The sequence below is a fragment of the Dunckerocampus dactyliophorus genome, chromosome 14, assembly GCF_027744805.1.
Source record: "Dunckerocampus dactyliophorus isolate RoL2022-P2 chromosome 14, RoL_Ddac_1.1, whole genome shotgun sequence".
Lineage (NCBI taxonomy): Eukaryota > Metazoa > Chordata > Actinopteri > Syngnathiformes > Syngnathidae > Dunckerocampus > Dunckerocampus dactyliophorus.
Genome location: NC_072832.1, coordinates 23,666,128 through 23,683,692, shown reverse-complemented (window position 1 = coordinate 23,683,692; position 17,565 = coordinate 23,666,128). Strand labels below are relative to the sequence as shown.

The 17,565-nt window shown below is 39.7% G+C and overlaps 2 protein-coding genes across 7 annotated transcripts in view; one reads left to right on the top strand and one right to left on the bottom strand.

Moving 5' to 3' along the window:
- The first annotated feature begins 333 nt into the window (after positions 1-333).
- chata (choline O-acetyltransferase a) lies at positions 334-14,511 on the top strand. Of its 4 annotated transcripts, none has more exons than XM_054798963.1 (15): positions 334-455; positions 2,137-2,222; positions 2,299-2,490; positions 2,929-3,047; positions 5,207-5,260; positions 5,330-5,510; positions 6,608-6,785; positions 6,850-7,019; positions 8,179-8,279; positions 8,351-8,479; positions 9,851-9,973; positions 10,040-10,175; positions 10,458-10,520; positions 10,619-10,756; positions 10,830-14,511. In XM_054798963.1, exons 2-15 carry the CDS (start codon positions 2,175-2,177, stop codon positions 11,178-11,180), a joined length of 1,983 nt encoding a protein of 660 aa, XP_054654938.1. In that variant the 5' UTR covers positions 334-455; positions 2,137-2,174; the 3' UTR covers positions 11,181-14,511. The 4 variants fall into 4 exon arrangements, with proteins under 4 accessions (XP_054654938.1, XP_054654941.1, XP_054654940.1 ...); XM_054798966.1 differs by having other exon boundaries at positions 10,458-10,530; positions 10,830-10,963; XM_054798965.1 differs by lacking the exons at positions 334-455; positions 2,137-2,222 and having other exon boundaries at positions 2,356-2,490; positions 2,970-3,047.
- ogdhl (oxoglutarate dehydrogenase L) overlaps positions 13,799-17,565 on the bottom strand; it is a 33,772-nt gene continuing 30,005 nt past the window's right edge. For 2 of the 3 annotated variants that reach the window (XM_054798959.1, XM_054798961.1), the window contains exon 23: positions 13,805-17,556. In XM_054798959.1, the coding sequence (XP_054654934.1) occupies positions 17,433-17,556 (124 nt within the window). In that variant the 3' untranslated portion in view covers positions 13,805-17,432. Of the gene's footprint in view, positions 17,557-17,565 lie in introns of all 3 variants that reach the window. The other variant, XM_054798962.1, reaches the window with a different exon arrangement.

Here is a 17,565-nt window from a genome sequence, read left to right as displayed (position 1 = left end):
TTGTAAATTACATTATATACAGTATGTTTTATTATGTATATACTATATTTATTATTTATTATGATGTAAAATGTGCTTTTAACAGAAAAATGGCAGAGGCAGTGTCTAAAATATCGGTAAAAATATTAAACTGCAAAAATCACTGGCACGTGCACAACATAGTGTGCGTGTTCATGCACACTACGGCGTCGGTGTTGTGTCGTATATGTGGGGTGGCAAATAAAAGTTGCTGGCGAATAGCAGGACTTCAGGGAGGAGCCTTGGCAAGACCCCCCCCCAGCGTCCCCTCCTGAGCCAGCGAGGGAGATAGTCGAGCTCTCGGTCATGTTGCAGCTTTAAGGATGCTGGGAAAATGAATCGATTGGAGAGAAACTGTAGATGACAGGTGAGGTGAACACGTTCAAGCCTCCCGCTTGAAGCTTGAAGACGAATAAGGAGTTTTTCTTATCTTACAGGTAAGCCAGAATTATCATGAATTAAGTGATTGTTATTGAAGTATTTCATTATTGAAGATTGCAAGATTTCCCACGCGACAGCGGACCCTGAAAGCATCACAGTCGGTTGTTGTGTTGGATAAACAGGTGTCGAGCCGCACAACGCTGTCAATTTTTTTGACATTTTTATTTGATTTGATTCTTGAAAGGCTAAAAGTAAAATTTGGGAGATGCAGCCATAAGAAAAAAAGAGTTTGTGTTGTTAATAGTTTGTACATTAGTTTGTATTTCACTGCATTTTAAATGATCATTTTGGGCATTTACATGCATGAAACATCTAAAAAATGTCTGAACAGCTTAAAGGAAAACTGCACTTTTTTGGGAATTTTGCCCATCATTCACAATTCTTATGAGAGACATGAACACACGTCTTTCTCTTTTCTGTGCGTTGTAAAGATATAAAAAAAAAACTCCAAAAAGCAGCAACAACGCTCCATTTACATAACGTGACCTGCATATCAACCAAGCTACAGCGACATTGTTATTATTATCATTTTTAACATTGTTACGCCCAAGAACTATTTTACTGCCATAGTGACACCTCTTCACATCACACCAGCTAGCTACTAGCCAGCTAGCTTCACCACACACTTGCTCACAATCCCTCAGGTCACTAGCAAAAGTTAACGTTAGCGTTCCTTTCTATGTTGCTATGTGAAATCAATGCGTCCAGGAAGGAAGTTGCACTAATGCTTAAAATGACCAAACTAAAGCAAAATACTGTAATGTACAGCATGGATATAAAACCATAAAACATGGTTGGATGTTTTTGGAGGTGTTTTAATAGCGAACTTTGTAGGCGGAATAGGTGTGTCCCATTACATGCATTAATTAGCTGCCTTTTTTTAAAAATCTGTTTTATATCTTTAGAACACACAGAAAAGAGAAAGAAGTGTGTTCATGTCTCACATAAAGATTGTGGATGATGGAAAGAATTTTAAAAAAGCACTTTTCCTTTAAGATTTCAATTTAGACTATTTCATTTTTTTAATTTGGCCACCAGATGGTGCTTGTTTTCCCCAATCAAAGCATGCAGCAACCTTTCACACCTTTAAGGGTAGCATTGAGGAAGTGCATATGCGACTTTATACGTGTAAGTTATCAGCCATGAAAATGGCTAAATTAAAACGAACTAAATTAAAACAAATGTATTTTTACAATAAAAAGAAAAAAGTTTATGGGATGGATGCTGAAAAGCTGTCTGAATTTGACCATTTAGTAAGCATCCTGGAACGCATTTGCCGCATATGGTGGCTCTGGAATGGTGTTTCAGTTTGGACAGTGAATGCAGCAGCGTTGGGCGTGAGACTCTGATTGGCAGTCCTGGTTGGACAACGTCGCTCATGCAACTGGGGAAGTTCTGCAGTAGGAAACGCGGCTCCTTTTTAACTTTGAATGAGGAAATCCTGACATTTTGACACCAAGACAGTACAGTGAATGTATGCACGTACAAACGCACTGCATCGTCCTGAGATGTAATATTCACTTTCATGTCAATAAAACAAAAGGTAGCAATATTAGAAGCACCTCTCAGTATAAATCAACAACCATAATCATAAACATTTTCTTAACAAATAACGTTTTTGTAATGGATTTGATGATGCATGGGTTCCTACTGAAAATACTGTATTTATTTGAAAAGGGATTCCCCTTGCCTGACTGCACCTGCGCATCGCCACCATGCCAGTTCTCAATCAAGAACCCTCCAAAGACCTGGAGCCCAGTGATGTAAATATGATTAATGGCCATCTTTCACGTCTAGAAACATCAGAAATAGACGTAAAAGTGCTCCACCTGTGTCTAGAGTCCGCCAAAACTGCCGCTCCCAGCGCTGAAGAACACGCTGGACACATACCTGAGGTGCATGAAACACCTGCTGACAGAGGAGCAGTTCAAAAGAACACAAGAGGCGGTGAAGCACTTTGGCGCCCCCGGTGGCGTGGGGGAGCTACTGCACGGCAAGCTGGTGGAGAGAAGAGAGAAGAAGGCCAACTGGGTAAAAAAAAACAAACAAACAAGCACACACACATGTGATATATGTTAGTGTCAAATCATTATGTTGTGAGACAGGGGCATATCCGTGTTTAGGAAATATTTTATTAGCTTTCGCCACAAATACAGTGGTGTGAAAAGCGTTTTCCCCCTCCTTGGAATCCCTCGCAGTGTCCTGCGGAGGCTGCTGCAGGAGTACGGGGTTCGTACAACAGGAGCGGGAGCCTGGTTTGCGTTGCCAGAAGCAATTCGAGTCTGGACTCTGCCAAGGCTGCTCTTTGTCGCCAGTTCTGTTCAGAATTTTTATGGACAGAATTTCGAGGCGCAGCCAAGGCTGGAAGGGATGAAAAATAGTTTAACGGGTGTTGTTTTATTAAATTATCATTTTGGTGTCAGCAATATTTTCCCTTGAAGTGAATGTTTCTTTTCTCTTTGAGTGTAGGTGTATGACTACTGGTTAAATGACATGTACCTCAACAACAGACTTGCACTGCCGGTCAACTCCAGCCCAGCGATGGTCTTCCCGCCACAGAATTTCAGAGCTCCTATTGATTCCCTAAAGTGAGTGTGTGTGTGTGTGTGTGTGTGTGTGTGTGAGACAATGAAATGTGTATGAACGACGCAGCAAGTCAATCATCCTAACCACGTGAGAGTCTTGGACTGGGACAGAGATTCAAGATTCAAGAGAGTTTTATTGTCATGTCAAGGGCACAGATGCAGGCTTTACCCTTGAGAGAGCCTAGGGACATTTTGTGTCACTTTTTAAACATTTTCAAGCCATTTCGGTTGTGTTGAATGATTATCGGTCAAACTTGCAAGAGGACATTCATTTAAAAAAATGTAGGAATTGATCTCTATTCTTTAAATGTATTTTAATGACAAAAATGTCCTTTGGAAAACTATTAAAAATGTCATCTTTGAACAATTTAATCTTAACATAAACTAATGAAATTCTTTATGTTAAAGGAAAACATTTTTGGCCATCATCCACAATACTTATGTGAGACATCAACACACATTTCTTTCTCTTTTCCGTGCGTTCTCAAGATTTTAAAACAGCTAAAAAGAGGCAGCTAAGAATGCACTTAATGGGACGCACCTATTCCACCTATAAAGCCTTCGAAAAAAAAAACAAAGCTCCATTTACATAATGTGAGCTGCATATCAACCAAGCTACAGCAACATTGTTATTATTATTGTTATTAGCATTGTTACACCCAAGACCTACTTTATTGGCGTAGTAACACCTCACCACACCACACCGGCTAGCTACTAGCCGGCTAGCTACTAGCTTCCCCACACACTCGCTCACAATGCCTCAGGCCACTAGCGAAAGCTAACGCTACATATTGGAGCTGCCGCCACTGCTGCTGTGTTTTTGTTTTTGAGTTTGGAAAAGTTAACGCTAGGTGTAGCCTTCCTTTCCATGTTGCTATGTGAAATCAATGCACCCAGGAAGGAAGTACCACTAATGCTTAAAATGAAGAAATACAGCAAAATACTGTAAGTATGACATGTTAACCTGAATGTGCCTGTTACTACATGCTCACAGCATGGATAGAAAACCATAAAACCTTGTTGGAGGTTTTTGGAGGTGTTTTAATTGCTGTGTCACATTACGTGCATTCTTAGCTGCCTCGTTTTAGTTGTTTTTATACCTTTAGAACAAGCAGAAAAGAGAAAGACGTGTGTTCATGTCTCACATAAGGATTGTGGATGATGAGGAAAATTTCCCAAAAAAGCACAGTTTTCCTTTAAGATTTCAATTTGGACTAGTTAATGTTTTATTTGGCCACCAAATGGCGCTTCTTTTTCACATTCAAATCATGCAGCAACATTTCACAGCTTTACCGTGATCTGCTATTTAAAAGACACGTGTGTGTCGCTATAGCTAATAATGGTATATAATAGTCATATTTAAACAATTGTATGCGTGTGAACATTATTATTTGAGGGGTGTTTTTCTTGAAAATAAAAATCAGTGTTGCTGCAATCCCATCTCAGGGCGCAAAAATAAAAATAAAATACTGTGGAAACATATTTGATGGAAATTAGCTTTTTTAAAATAAAAACCGGTGGTATTTGATGAAGATATTAGTAACTACAGGGTTAAAAAAATAAACCCCTGAAAAACAGAATTAATATTTAATATGTTGATAAATAGAGTTATCAAATGATTACATTTTTAAATCAGATTAATCACAGTTTTAAAATTTAATTAATCATGATTAATCACCATTAGCAACTATGTCTGAAATATGGCCATTTTTACTGTATTTAACGAAAAGGAAGGTAAATGACGTGATGTGTTTTTTGTGGTCGGGGACAAATAAGTGAGAATATTTAAAGCATTTCTTACGTGTTGAAGCCAAAAGATGCTACGTGTTTTGCGTGGGATTGCTCAGCGAATAAAAAATGAAGCACCTGACAGGACAATTTTTGAAGATCGAGGGAAAGACAGCCGACTTGTATAAATGAGATGGGATTTGATCGATTATGGCAAATTGAACACCTTGACAGATGAGGTGATTATAGAAAACATGAGGAGCTGAGAGGAGGATGGAAGACACCAAAGGCGGATACGGTCTGGATAACCTGGAATTGATCTACCAGTAACCACTAATGCTGTTACATGTCATCCATCTGACCAATAAACCAGCTTGGTTAACCACGTTTACAAAAAAAAAAGAAAAAAACATTCTCCATGTTCCTTCTTGCAGGTTTGCTGCAAACTTGATCTCCGGAATTCTAGAGTACAAAAGTCAACTTGATGCGTAAGTGAAAGTCAAATTCTGGCCGATAACCTTGGAGGAGGTAAACACATGTGTTACGTGTGTTGGCAGACGTGCTTTACCTGTGGAGTACGCCCGAGGTCAGCTGGCTGGAACCTCTCTTTGCATGGAGCAGTATTATCGCATCTTTACCTCCTACCGGGTACCGGGCCACGAAAGGGACACGCTGGTGGCGCAGGACAGTACTGTGATGCCGGAACCGGAACACATCATTGTGGCTTGTAAAAACCAGGTTAGATGGGAAAACCTGAACCCTGCATCCAGTGCCTCAGCATGACACACCGTAAAGATGGAAATGCTGGATTTTTTTTTTTACTTTGTGAACAGACCGGCCTTGGCAGAGGTCTGGGCTCCTCAAGAACTCTTCATGAAGTTTGTCAACATTGGTTAAGCGGTTTTTGTAGCTAACAGCAAACAGTAAACATTGTCCCTTTGGTGGAGGTAATAAGTGCTTGAACCCTGGCCTCCCCCAAGGCCAACTAAAGCAAAAAAAAGTCCTAGAAACCCTGGATTTTCACCAATTTATTCTCCTAAAACTACAACTAAAAACAAGATGTCTTTGGTGGAGGTAATAAGTGCTAAAGTGTAGACCTCCATCGAGGACAAACTGTTAATTACAGAAAAAATAAAGTTGTGAAATCCTGGATTTTCATCCATTTTAATGGGTTCTTGCTTGACGCATGCAACAAACATATAAACACACCTAAGAAAAAGACAAAGGCTCCTTGGTGGATGTAATAAGTGATTGAGCACAGACCTCCACCAAGGCCAAACTGGTTAACTCGAGCAAAAAATGGTCATGAAATCCTGGATTGGCACTAGTTTCAATGACTTCCTCGTAGAACGCTAACAAACAAACACCGAAGAAGATAAGCTCCTTGGTGGACCTCCTCCAAGGGCAAACTAAAGCAACAAAAAGTCCCAGAAACCCTGGATTTGCACCAATTTCTTCTCCTAAAACTACAACTAAAAACCATGTCCATGCTGGAGGTAATAAGGGCCTGATCACAGACCCCCGCCAAGGCCAAATTAATTAACTAGCGAGGTCCCACTAGAACCCTAACAAACAAACAGCTGAGTAAATAAGCTCCTTGGTGGAGGTAATAGTGCTAGAGTGCAGACCTCCCGTAAGGCCAAACTGTGAACAAAGTAAAAAAAAATCCTGTATCTGTTTTTGTGGAAATATGTCACCAACACATAAAACACAACACTGGCATAGAAACAGGAGTTCAGAACATTCATTCACCGTAGCCAATCAAGGGAGTGTTGTCAAATTCCCACCCCTATGTGAAATAAGCAAGTATCCGATGTTGTTCTTCTTCTGTGAAGTTATTTGTGCTGGATGTGGTCATCAATTTCCGGCGCCTGAGCAGCCAAGACCTCCTGACTCAGCTGGAGAAGATCGTAAAAATGGCTGAAAATCATGATGAGCGGCAGCCACCGATCGGTCTTCTTACCTCTGATGGCCGCGCCGAGTGGGCCGAGGCTCGCAGCGTCCTTGTGAGAGGTAGTAGTACCACCACAGATGAGTTCTACAGTCCGATAGGTTGACAATTGCTTGCTCTCTTAAGAGTCAACCAACAGGGACTCGTTGGACATGATCGAGCGCTGCCTTTGTTTGGTCTGTCTGGATGACGCCAGCGGGACCGACCTGACCGACTCCACTCGGGCCATGTTGATGCTGCACGGGGGAGGAGTGGCCGGGAATGGGGGCAACCGCTGGTACGACAAGAGTGTACAGGTTTGTGCTGGTCTAAGGATGTAACAGGAATGTATTAGTTACTCCTAGATTGGAAAACGCTACTGGGAATGATCTCCGTAAGGATTTGGCTCAGGGACGGAAGGCGGAAGGTGACCTGTGGACCAAAGCATGGAAGTTGGAATTGGTTGCAGATGATGAGTGGCTGTGATGAGAACTGTCGATAGAACCCAAAACGACTCAGATTACCAAGAATCACGATCTTGGACATTTTGAAAAGGTCATTTTGTAATAGATGCTGCTGTGGAGGATCGTGGGAAATAGGGGTGCACCACCGGCAGGGCTTCAGGGGGGTTTATTGGGCCGATACAAGGAAATTACGACATCATACAGACAAATCTAAGAAACATTACAAATATCTCCGTTAAACGATCATTTAAAAAACGCTCCATCTCGCTCTTAGGCGAGATGACCCGTCCTGTGCGGGTGAGCAAATCAAGCGTTCCTTTTTTCTCCTGCCTGTGACGTTAACAACCTGTCGTAATTCACTTGTAAATGAACATTCACTTTAAGAGAAAGATTTTGCTTGCTAGTTGTACCAAATGCTCTGCGATGAGGGGGGAAAAAAACATTGAACGCACAAAAAAACCTTTTCATCCACCTGAAACACCAGCAAAGCTATGACGATTGGGTGTTTGCTGCGGTGTTTGAAAAGTGCAAAAGGTTTGCCAGAGACCTCCGTGGCGTCACACTGACTGCTCAGAGCGTGTGCCCGAAAACAGTGCACCATCCTGGGCCAGAGCAGGTAGCTCCCTCTACTCTATACTCTGGTTCTCCTGATAGTAGTGATGTGGTAGTAGTAATATCATGATATTTGATTAGGAAAATCAATAGGTACACTTGGTCTAATCCTAATTTGTTCAAGTCCTTCTTACCTCCAGGTGTGCACAAACTACAGTTAATTCTAAATTTAAAAAGTAGATATATAAAAAAGTTACTGGTTATCGGTACAATATAGGTCTTGAGAAGCACAAAGTTCGGTTTGAAAAAAAGCTATCGTGCATCCGTAATGGGAAATGGGTTTCAACACACAGAACACACTATTAGGCGACACTGCTTCAAGAAACCAGCGCTAGCTTCCATACTTTGGTCCCTAAGTCAAGTCCTTTAGGAGGCTCTTAAAACGATATTGTTGTGTCAGTTTGTTGTAGGCGCTGGTGGCTGCTGCGGCGTCGTGTGTGAGCATTCACCATTTGAAGGGATTATTCTGGTGCAGTGCATGGAGTACCTTCTCAAGTACATGTAAGGATTTCACTCCTGGATTAGGGGGTTTCAGGAAGTCAATTTGTAAAATGATGCACACACTGCACTAGGATCGGCAGCCCATCCAAGCTGGTGAGAGCTGCAAGTGTGAGCGAGCTACCAGCACCAAGACGACTCCGCTGGAAATGCACCCAGGGGATGCACAAACTCCTTGCATCTTCTGAAGACAAACTCCAGAGGTTTGTGTGGCTTCACAGTTTTTCCACTTTAGCTTTAAAGGGTCCCTGACATGATTTGTCAACTTTGCTTAAATATTTTATATATTATTTGCAATTATGTTCTACATTGTTCAGTTTTTGAAAGCGACGGTAAATGGTAAATTCGCAAAAATGACATTTATAGTTCATGGCGGCAGCCATGATGAGCTAGCTGTCGCTGTTCGATCGAGCAGCTACTCAAACATGGCGGTGTATGAGACAGAGGATGTTTACAGTGATTATAGCGACGATTTGAGCCATGTGTCGATAGTTTTCGAGAAAAGAAGGGAGAAACATTTGGAGATGAAATAGAGAACTTGCAGAACATGGACTTAAGCCTTAAGACATGGAGATGAAGATCGGTCGCCTTCAAAACACAGAATGGTGAGTGTAAATTACTCTGGAGTTGCTTTCCTTCAATTATTGTTTTAAATCAGCTTCTAAATGAGCGTAAAGGGGTCTTTATAGCCTGTTTTACGTTATATTTTGTTGCAGCCGCTGTGAAAGGATGTTTATTTAACATGTATAATGCTTTACAGCACTGCCACCATCGTGGAATAGTGTTTAAAAGACATTATATAAACAAGACATGACTTACTCTGCTCTGTGGCAACTTTGACAGTGTCTTTTTTTCCTGTGTACCGCCGGAATAGCATCCTTTTTTAAAATGTGTTTATACTGTACTTTCAAGCCAAATGCTTCTTGTAAAGGTGTTTCTTTATAGCAGTCACCACTGAAATGATCACTGCAAAAAACAGAACTCGAGGTGGGCGTCCAACTGTCTCTCGTTCTTTGTACTAGCTTCGTCCATTGTTTTCTTAAATCCTCCTCTGTTGGAAAAGAAAACAAACTTACAGTATCACTCGGATACTGTCAACATCCAGCAGCAACACGTTTTGGCATGACTATTTTGATTATAAATATACTTTAACCAAGTCGACGATCTACCTCAAAAAGCATGTTTACTCTACATTAGCTGAGGGGTGTCACCCTCATGACGTCACTTCCGGAAATCTATTTCATCTCCAAATGTTTCTCCCTTCTTTTCTTGAAAACTATCGACACATGGCTCAAATCTTCGCTATAATCACTGTAAACATCCTCTGTCTCATACACCACCATGTTTGTGTATCTGAGTGATAGTGCTCTGAGATCGCTCTGAGACTGAACAGCGAGAGCTAGCTCGTCATGGCTGGCACCATCAACTACAAAAATAATTTTTGCTAATTTAGCGTTTGCTTTCAAAAATTGTCCAATTTAGAACATAATTACAAACAATACATACCATATTCAAGCAAAGTTGATCAATTATGTCAGGGACCTTTTAACGACAAGATGTTCTTTTTGCCAAAGGCTGGTGAAGAATCTAGACATGAACGTCCACAAATTCCACCATTATGGGAAAGAATTCATCAAGAAGCTGAAAATGAGTCCTGATGCCTTCATCCAGGTGGCTCTTCAGCTGGCCTACTACAGGTAAGGAGAAAGGCTCACAGGACATCGTGGCACTTCCTCTTCATCCATTTTCTCCGTGGATCTTAGATGCCACAACAGGCAAGTTTCCACCTATGAGAGCGCTTCCATACGACGCTTTAAGGACGGACGAGTGGACAACATTCGCTCTGCTACTCCAGAGGCCCTACACTTTGTCAGAGCGATGAGCAACGGACACAAAAGTGTAAGTAGTTTGACGCTAGATGCGTTTGATTGTTGTCGGATACGTTGTCCCCCTTTGTGCAACTGGTCCGATACATCTGGCAAATGAACGAATCTGGTCTCACTGTTTACATTCCTGGAATTGCGATGTCACGTGACTGAACGGAGGTGGACACGTACAAACCGTGCAATCCATCAGAGACAGCGAATGCATCTGAACAACTCATTTTGTATCATTCAGTTGTACCATTAAGCAAAGTGCAGAGGATTAACATTAGCATTGATTCCTGCTTGCGCCTACCAGGATGCAGAGAAGATGGAGCTGCTACGAGGCGCCATATCAGCACAGACAAAATATTCCACACAGGTAACTGTCAGTGAGTCCTTTCCACAGTCCCTATGCCAATCTTGAATTGTCCTGACAAAGAAAACATCATACTGAGCTGGGTTATTTTCCTTTGCCAGGCTATCACGGGGATGGCCATCGACAACCACCTACTGGGATTACGCGAGATTGCACAGGAATTGAAGATAGACAAGCCAGAGATGTTCAAAGATGAAGCATACCGCATCAGTAATCAGTTCCTGCTCTCTACAAGTCAGGTATATATTTGTTCAGGTCCATCTGAAAACCTGTTAAGTACTGTAGTTGTCAGTGAGCATCCTGATCTTTCAGGTTCCAACCACTGTTGAGATGTTCTGCTGCTACGGACCCGTGGTTCCAAATGGATACGGGGTGTGCTACAACCCTCAGTCGGACCACTTTGTCTTCAGCGTCTCCAGCTTTCGGGAGAGTCCTCACACTTGCTCATCAAAATTTGTAAAAAATTTGGAACAGGGACTTTTAGACATGAGGGATCTGTGCCATAAAAGCAGCCCTAATGCCCACGAGCCTAGACAGGGCCAGACCATGGAGACCCCCACCCAAAAGAAACGTGCGGACCTTAGCAAGGGACAGGGAACACAGCCAAAGGTTCTAGAGAAGACAGAAAGCCAGACTAAATCGAAAGCTGGTGGTAAACCTTAGGACTTGACTTGAAAGGTGTCTCTTATGTGCCACAATAATGGTCCACAGTCGTCCCTCGTTTCTAGCGGTTAATTGGTTCCAGGATTCAACGTAATTACAGCATAGAAAAAATATTTAGGACTTTCTAAATACGTTTTTTTTTAACATTATCAGAGCCCTCTAGACATGAAATAACACACCTATAGGCACCTTTACACTCTTAATATTCATTGTTTACATCACATTGCTAAACTTTTATGCTTCAGGGACTCGAGAAGGCCGCTAGCTAGCAAGCTATCAAGCAAGAGAGATAGCAGGCATCCTTGAATTTATTTCTTCTAAACTTAGAAAGCCAAAAACTTCATGCAGTGTTAAGGTAATGTAATGTAAGCTAATGTCTCAATGTTTTGTGTCATTACTGCCACCGAGTGACCAGGGGCCTCATCTATAAAAATGTGCGTGGAAACCTGACTAAAAGTCTGTGTACGCCAGAAACCCAAAATGCGCCTACGGACAAAAATATTCAGACCTATAATAAGTGGCGTACGCACACCTTTGCGCAATTTACGCAACTCCGCCTCAAGTTACGCCCTTTCCACGCCTCCACTTCACCATAGAAGGTCAATGCAAAGTGACTCATGCATGAATGTGGCTTCCACATTTAAAAAGTCTTGATTGCATTGCAATCACTGCTGGTGGGAAGACGAAGAGGATGAAGAAGCTGCATAACAAATAAAACAAAGATTGCGTGACAGCACGTCTGCTGTCATCGCTGTGACTTGAGCTGGGCCAACCGAGGCAAAACTAACAACAAAAAAAGTGGTCCGATATCAAGGCACACGTTTCCATTTTTAGTGAGCACGTTTCTACATTTTTCCTAATTGATACCACATTTTAGATGAATATAAGCTTAGCAAAGTCTGTTTCATCTAAAGGTAAAGACTCAAAATAGGGATGTTGATGTTGAAAATGAATTGCTGTAATTCCAGACGGATATTTTAAATAAATATTTAACTTAATGATGACATTTTGACCATTAAAATATTAGGTATATTATAATTAGTTTATGAGGAACTGTTGTGTGTTATTTTACGCACACGGCCCTGACACTGTCCACACATGGTAAATAAACTGATGACATATTTGTCTTATTTTTTGGAGAACTGTCCAAAAAAAAGCGAGAAACGAAGAAGTGAGGACATATTATCTCTGTATCTTGTAAACTTAAACCCTACAGAATTATTTAATTGACAACTTGATGTTTGTTATCATTAATATTTATAATGCTTTTAAGTCCGTAACGGCGTGATGTTTTCATGCAATCATACTTAAATCTTTATCGGCTTCCAGTGCATGTTTTTTTCTAACATATGATTTCACTTCACCACTTAAAATGTGCGCCGCCTCTTTGCCATGTCTCCAAAAAGTGCCTACGCCAGCTACAAAGGTGACGTACCGGTGTGCACATTCTCACGTCAGCTTGTATTTTGATAGATCACGTACTTTGCGTGGAAAACGGCGTACGCAACTTTTCACCCCTGTTTTGTGCGCTTCATAGTTGCTTCATAGATGAGGCCCCAGAATACCACATATCACTTATTTCAATATGTTTTAATATTAGACCAAAGTCTACCACAAAACAGCCATCATTTATTAATTACCGGTAATTAATCGCTGACAAAAAGTGATATAGCGAGGGAGCGATAATCAAATGGCGATATTACGAGGGACGACTGTACATATAAACAAGAATATAACATAGTTACAGATAAAAGGTTAAATGTATATATGTCTATCCTCAAATAGTGGCCCCAGCCGTTCCCTAGGTGTTCGTTGGGTAAAATAAGACACCTGTTTCTGACCTTTTCAAGTTCACTAAGGCAGCATTTAAAGCAGGCAAGTTTCAGTATGCTGCTTCTTGATTTGGTTAGCGCTTCTAACACGAGTGCGTAGCGGGTCTTGGTTCTAAAACACGGCTTTATTCTGTAGACCGGGAGTCCTCAACTAGATTGGTGAATGTTGCTCGGCAGACATTGTGAGGGCCAGATGATACTGTTAAACAAATAATAATATTACATTGTAATTAATCATTTAAATTCATTATATAAAGCATTTTCAGTACAGTATTATTTTATAAGACATACATTTTCAGTATTTATTTTATTGTGTGTAGCTAGATGTATTTATTTTTGTATCATAAGGCCTGCTGTGGAAATGCAATTGAGACAAAATATATACTGTACTGTATGAATCATACACAGCAGAGGTGATAACTGTACTTACGCGTGTACTGCAATGCATTTCATTTAGTATATAAGAACAAGCGGACGTGCACTTGAAGTCTATGTAACATGTCCACAATGAGGCATGTTAACTTCCACACACACATTTGGCAGTAAGGCCAACATGATTGCACTTAGATTTGTGTCCCAGATGAAGCCAACACAATAATATATTTGCACATTTTATTGAATGACAAATGGAGCATTCATAAAGATGCTATACGGAATTACTGTACGCCGACTGTATCATCACAAATATATTGTATATGTGCTTTGTGACTCCACAAGCTATTACATGCTTCTGGTTCAATCTCATCTCTGTATTCGAGTGTGCTTTAATGCAGCATTTGTACGCAAAGAGACGGTTAAATAGTTATGATGTTTATTTACACATGAGGGTTCAAACGAGACGAGCGAGCGTCAACGCCGCCCGTCGGGCCTCGCGGGCTTTGTTGTCTGCGTTTGTGCGTGCTCGAGCCTTATGTTGCAAAAAGTAAACAAGTCTCTGCGCCAGCTGGCTGATGTCTGCTAATGAGGCGAGCTGTGACGATAAAGAGGCATTCCTTCACTAACGGCTCAGATGGCAAAAAGCAAAGGCAGACACGCGTCTACTGATGCCTGTCAGAAGCACTTTAATTACCTTAATATCACACGTAGAACACTATTGTTTATATACACAGGTACTCTGGTACGGTGTGAAAGGATGAAAGTACATCAGGGCCACATGGAAAAGGGGAAAAAAGATGTCATGTGACAACAATAAAGTCATCATGTCACAAACACAAGTGGTAATGTCACATGAAAATCACCATTCTGTGGCAATGTAGTTATCTACATACTCAAATGTTACGAGAAGAAAGTTGTGCTGTTACGAAAAACTTTGCAGTGTTGTTATGTAACAACAGAAAGAATAAAGTTATATGGCTACAAAAAACGTTGTTGTAATGTTATGAAAAAATGTTACCAAAATAATGTGGAATGTGACAAGAGTAAACTCATGTGGGAATGAGTACAAAGTTGTGGTGTTATGAAAAATAGTTGGAATGTTTCCAAAAAAGGCTACGCTTACAAAAAAGTCATATTGTTACAAATTACAGTGTTACAAAAAAGTTGTAAAGTTTTGTTTAAAAAAAAAAAAAGGCTGTAATGGCAAAAGTTGTGGTGTTACGAAAAACGTTGTAATGTTATTATGTTACAGGAAAAGGTCGTGAAGTTACAAGAGCAAACAGTTACAAGGTTACGAGGAAAACTGTCGCAATATTGTGAAAAAAAAGGTCAGGTTACCAGAAAAAAAGTCGTAATGTTCCAATATTAAACTTATAATGGAATGAATATGAAGCTAAAAAAAGTCGGAATGTTACAAGAAAAAGGTTACTTGGGAAAAAGTCGTAATGTTACAAGATTAACCCCGTAAATGGAATGAGAATGATGCTATAGTCTTACAAAGAAAAGTTGGCAAGTTTCTTAAAAGAATGTCGCAAGAAGAAAGTAATGACTAAAGTTGTGTTACGAAAAACGTTGTAATGTTCCTATGTTACAAGGAAAAGGTCGTGAAGTTACGAGAGCATAAGGTTTGCCAGAGACGTCCATAGCGGCACACCGGCTGCTCGGAGCATGTACCCGAATACAGTGCACTTTACTGGGCCACATCTTCGCTCTATACTCTGGTTCCTAATCAAATCCTAATGTGTTCCAGTCCTTCTAACCTCCAGGTGTGCACACTGAATAAAAAAAGTAGTTATCGGTTATCGGTACCATATCGGTCTCGAGAAGCAGAGAGTTATTGGTATTGGTATTAGTTTGAAAAAAAAAAAGCACATTTCTCAGTTACATAATAATTAACTATGCTTTGAGAAAACGTACTTAAAACACTCGAATAAAACTACTATAAAATATTTATGATGGCCAGCGTTCTACATCTGCAATGATAAGCTACTATGTTCAAGTTATGAGGATCTGTTGTGCTTATTGTTGTGAAGAGGTACTGAAGCGTTAAAAAGCCCTGAGATCAGGGGTGTCATTTTATTGGCCTGCAGCACATTCTAAATAACATAACATAACATTTATCCACCCATCCAATTTCTATGCCACTTGTCCTCACTAGGGTCGTGGGGGTATGCTGGAGCCTATCCAAGCTGACTTCGGGCGAGAGGCGGGGTACACCCTGGACTGGTTGCCAGCCAATGGCAGGGCACATATAGACAAACAACCAATCACACTCACATTCATACCTATGGACAATTTAGAGTCTCCAATTAACCTAACATGCATGTTTTTGGAATGTGGGAGGAAACACACGCACGCACGGCAAGAACATGCAAACTCCACACAGAGACGTCCAAACAGAGATTCAAACCTGGCCACCATGCGGCCCAAAAACATAACAAGAAAACTAAAAAAAAACACCAAGCAAAAACAGCAAAAATGGGGAAAAAAATCAGCTGTAATTTTCTGTGAATAAAGTCAAAAATATATGATATTAATAAAATATTAAACATTTGTATTCTAACGAGAAAAAGTTGCAATATTACAAGAATAATGTTGTAATATTATGCAGAAAAATAAGAAAAATAAACTGAAAAATGAAAGAAAGTGGTCTTCTAAAACAAACAAAACAACAAATAAAGTTGTCAATTTTTTTTTAAATCAGGTGGCAAAAAAGTTATCTCAGGAGAATAAAGTCAAACTATTATGGGAATAAAGTCATAATTACAGGAAGGAAATTTACAAGAAGAAAGTTGAAGCAATTGGAAAATTTAAAAAAGTAGAAATGGAAAAATGAGAATAAAGTCCAAATATTAGAAAAAAAGTTATATTCTAACGAGAAAAAAGCTAGTGATTTATTACAATGTTGTAATATTATGAGGAGAAATAATGTTATTTTACTAGCATAAAATTCAACTATTTAAGAAAGACTTTTTACAAGTTTTAATATGAGAAACTAACAAAACTAAATAAAGTTGTCATTTTTGGAAAATTAGGTTACAGAAAAAGTTAAAATATTATGGAAATAAAGTCAAAATACTTTGGGAATAAAGTCATCATTACGAGAAGAAAATTTACAAGAAAAATGTTTAAACAGTTGGCAATTTTTTTTAAAAGCAGAAATGGAAAAAAACCAGCTGTAATTTTAGGAGAATAAAGTCCAAATATTGGGGGAAAAAGTCGTATTCTAACAAGAAAAAATATCACGATTTTACAAGAATGATGTTTTAATATTACAAGAAAAAAAAATCATTCGAACATTAGGCTGCGGAAAAAGTTAGAATGTTACGAGAGTAAAGTCAAAATATTTTGGGAATAAAGTGAGAATTATGAGAATAAAATTTACTAGAAGAAAAAGAACAAGCAGAAATGGAAAACAACAGCTGTAATTTTACAAGAATAAAGTTGAAATATTAACAGAAGAAAGCCGCAATTTTAACAGAATAAACTTGTAATACTACTTATAAGGAAAAACAATGTCATTTTAGTAGCACATAGTTGAAATAAAAAAAAAAAAAGTTATTTTTAAAAGTGGTAATAAGACAACAAATGAAGTTGTAGTTTTTTTAAGAAATTAGGTTGTGGAAAAAGTTATAATATTATGAGAATAAAGTAAAAATATTATTGGAATAACGCCATAATATACGAGGAGAAAAATTATGAAGATTATTTAAGAACACAGTTGAAATATTTGGCGCACAAAACAGCAAAAATGGGGTGAAAAAGAAAAAGTCTTTTTCACTGATATCCCAAAGCTGAGATGCAGTGTTTTTCTTGAAATACATACTGGAGCTTCTTAGCACTTACAAAATATCAAAGTGGCAAAGTTGCATCCTTTCATTTTTCTCTATGTGGCAGCTCGCTGGAAAATTCAAGATATCATTTTGCTATTTTCATGATTTGTATTAGTAGTGAAACATGTCAGGGCCATCCAGAGCTCCCATCTACGTAACCAACATGGATACAAAAAAAAGAGCTGGAGAAAAAACTAAACCTTCAGTCAAGTTCAAACTTTCCTCCCCTGGAAGGCACTCAGGTTGAAGGCCGTTTCCATGAACTTCTTCAGCTCGTTCAGGTGTGTCGACTTGTTCCCTGTCGCAGGAGCGGCGGCAGGATCCCGCCCGACATACCTGAAAAAA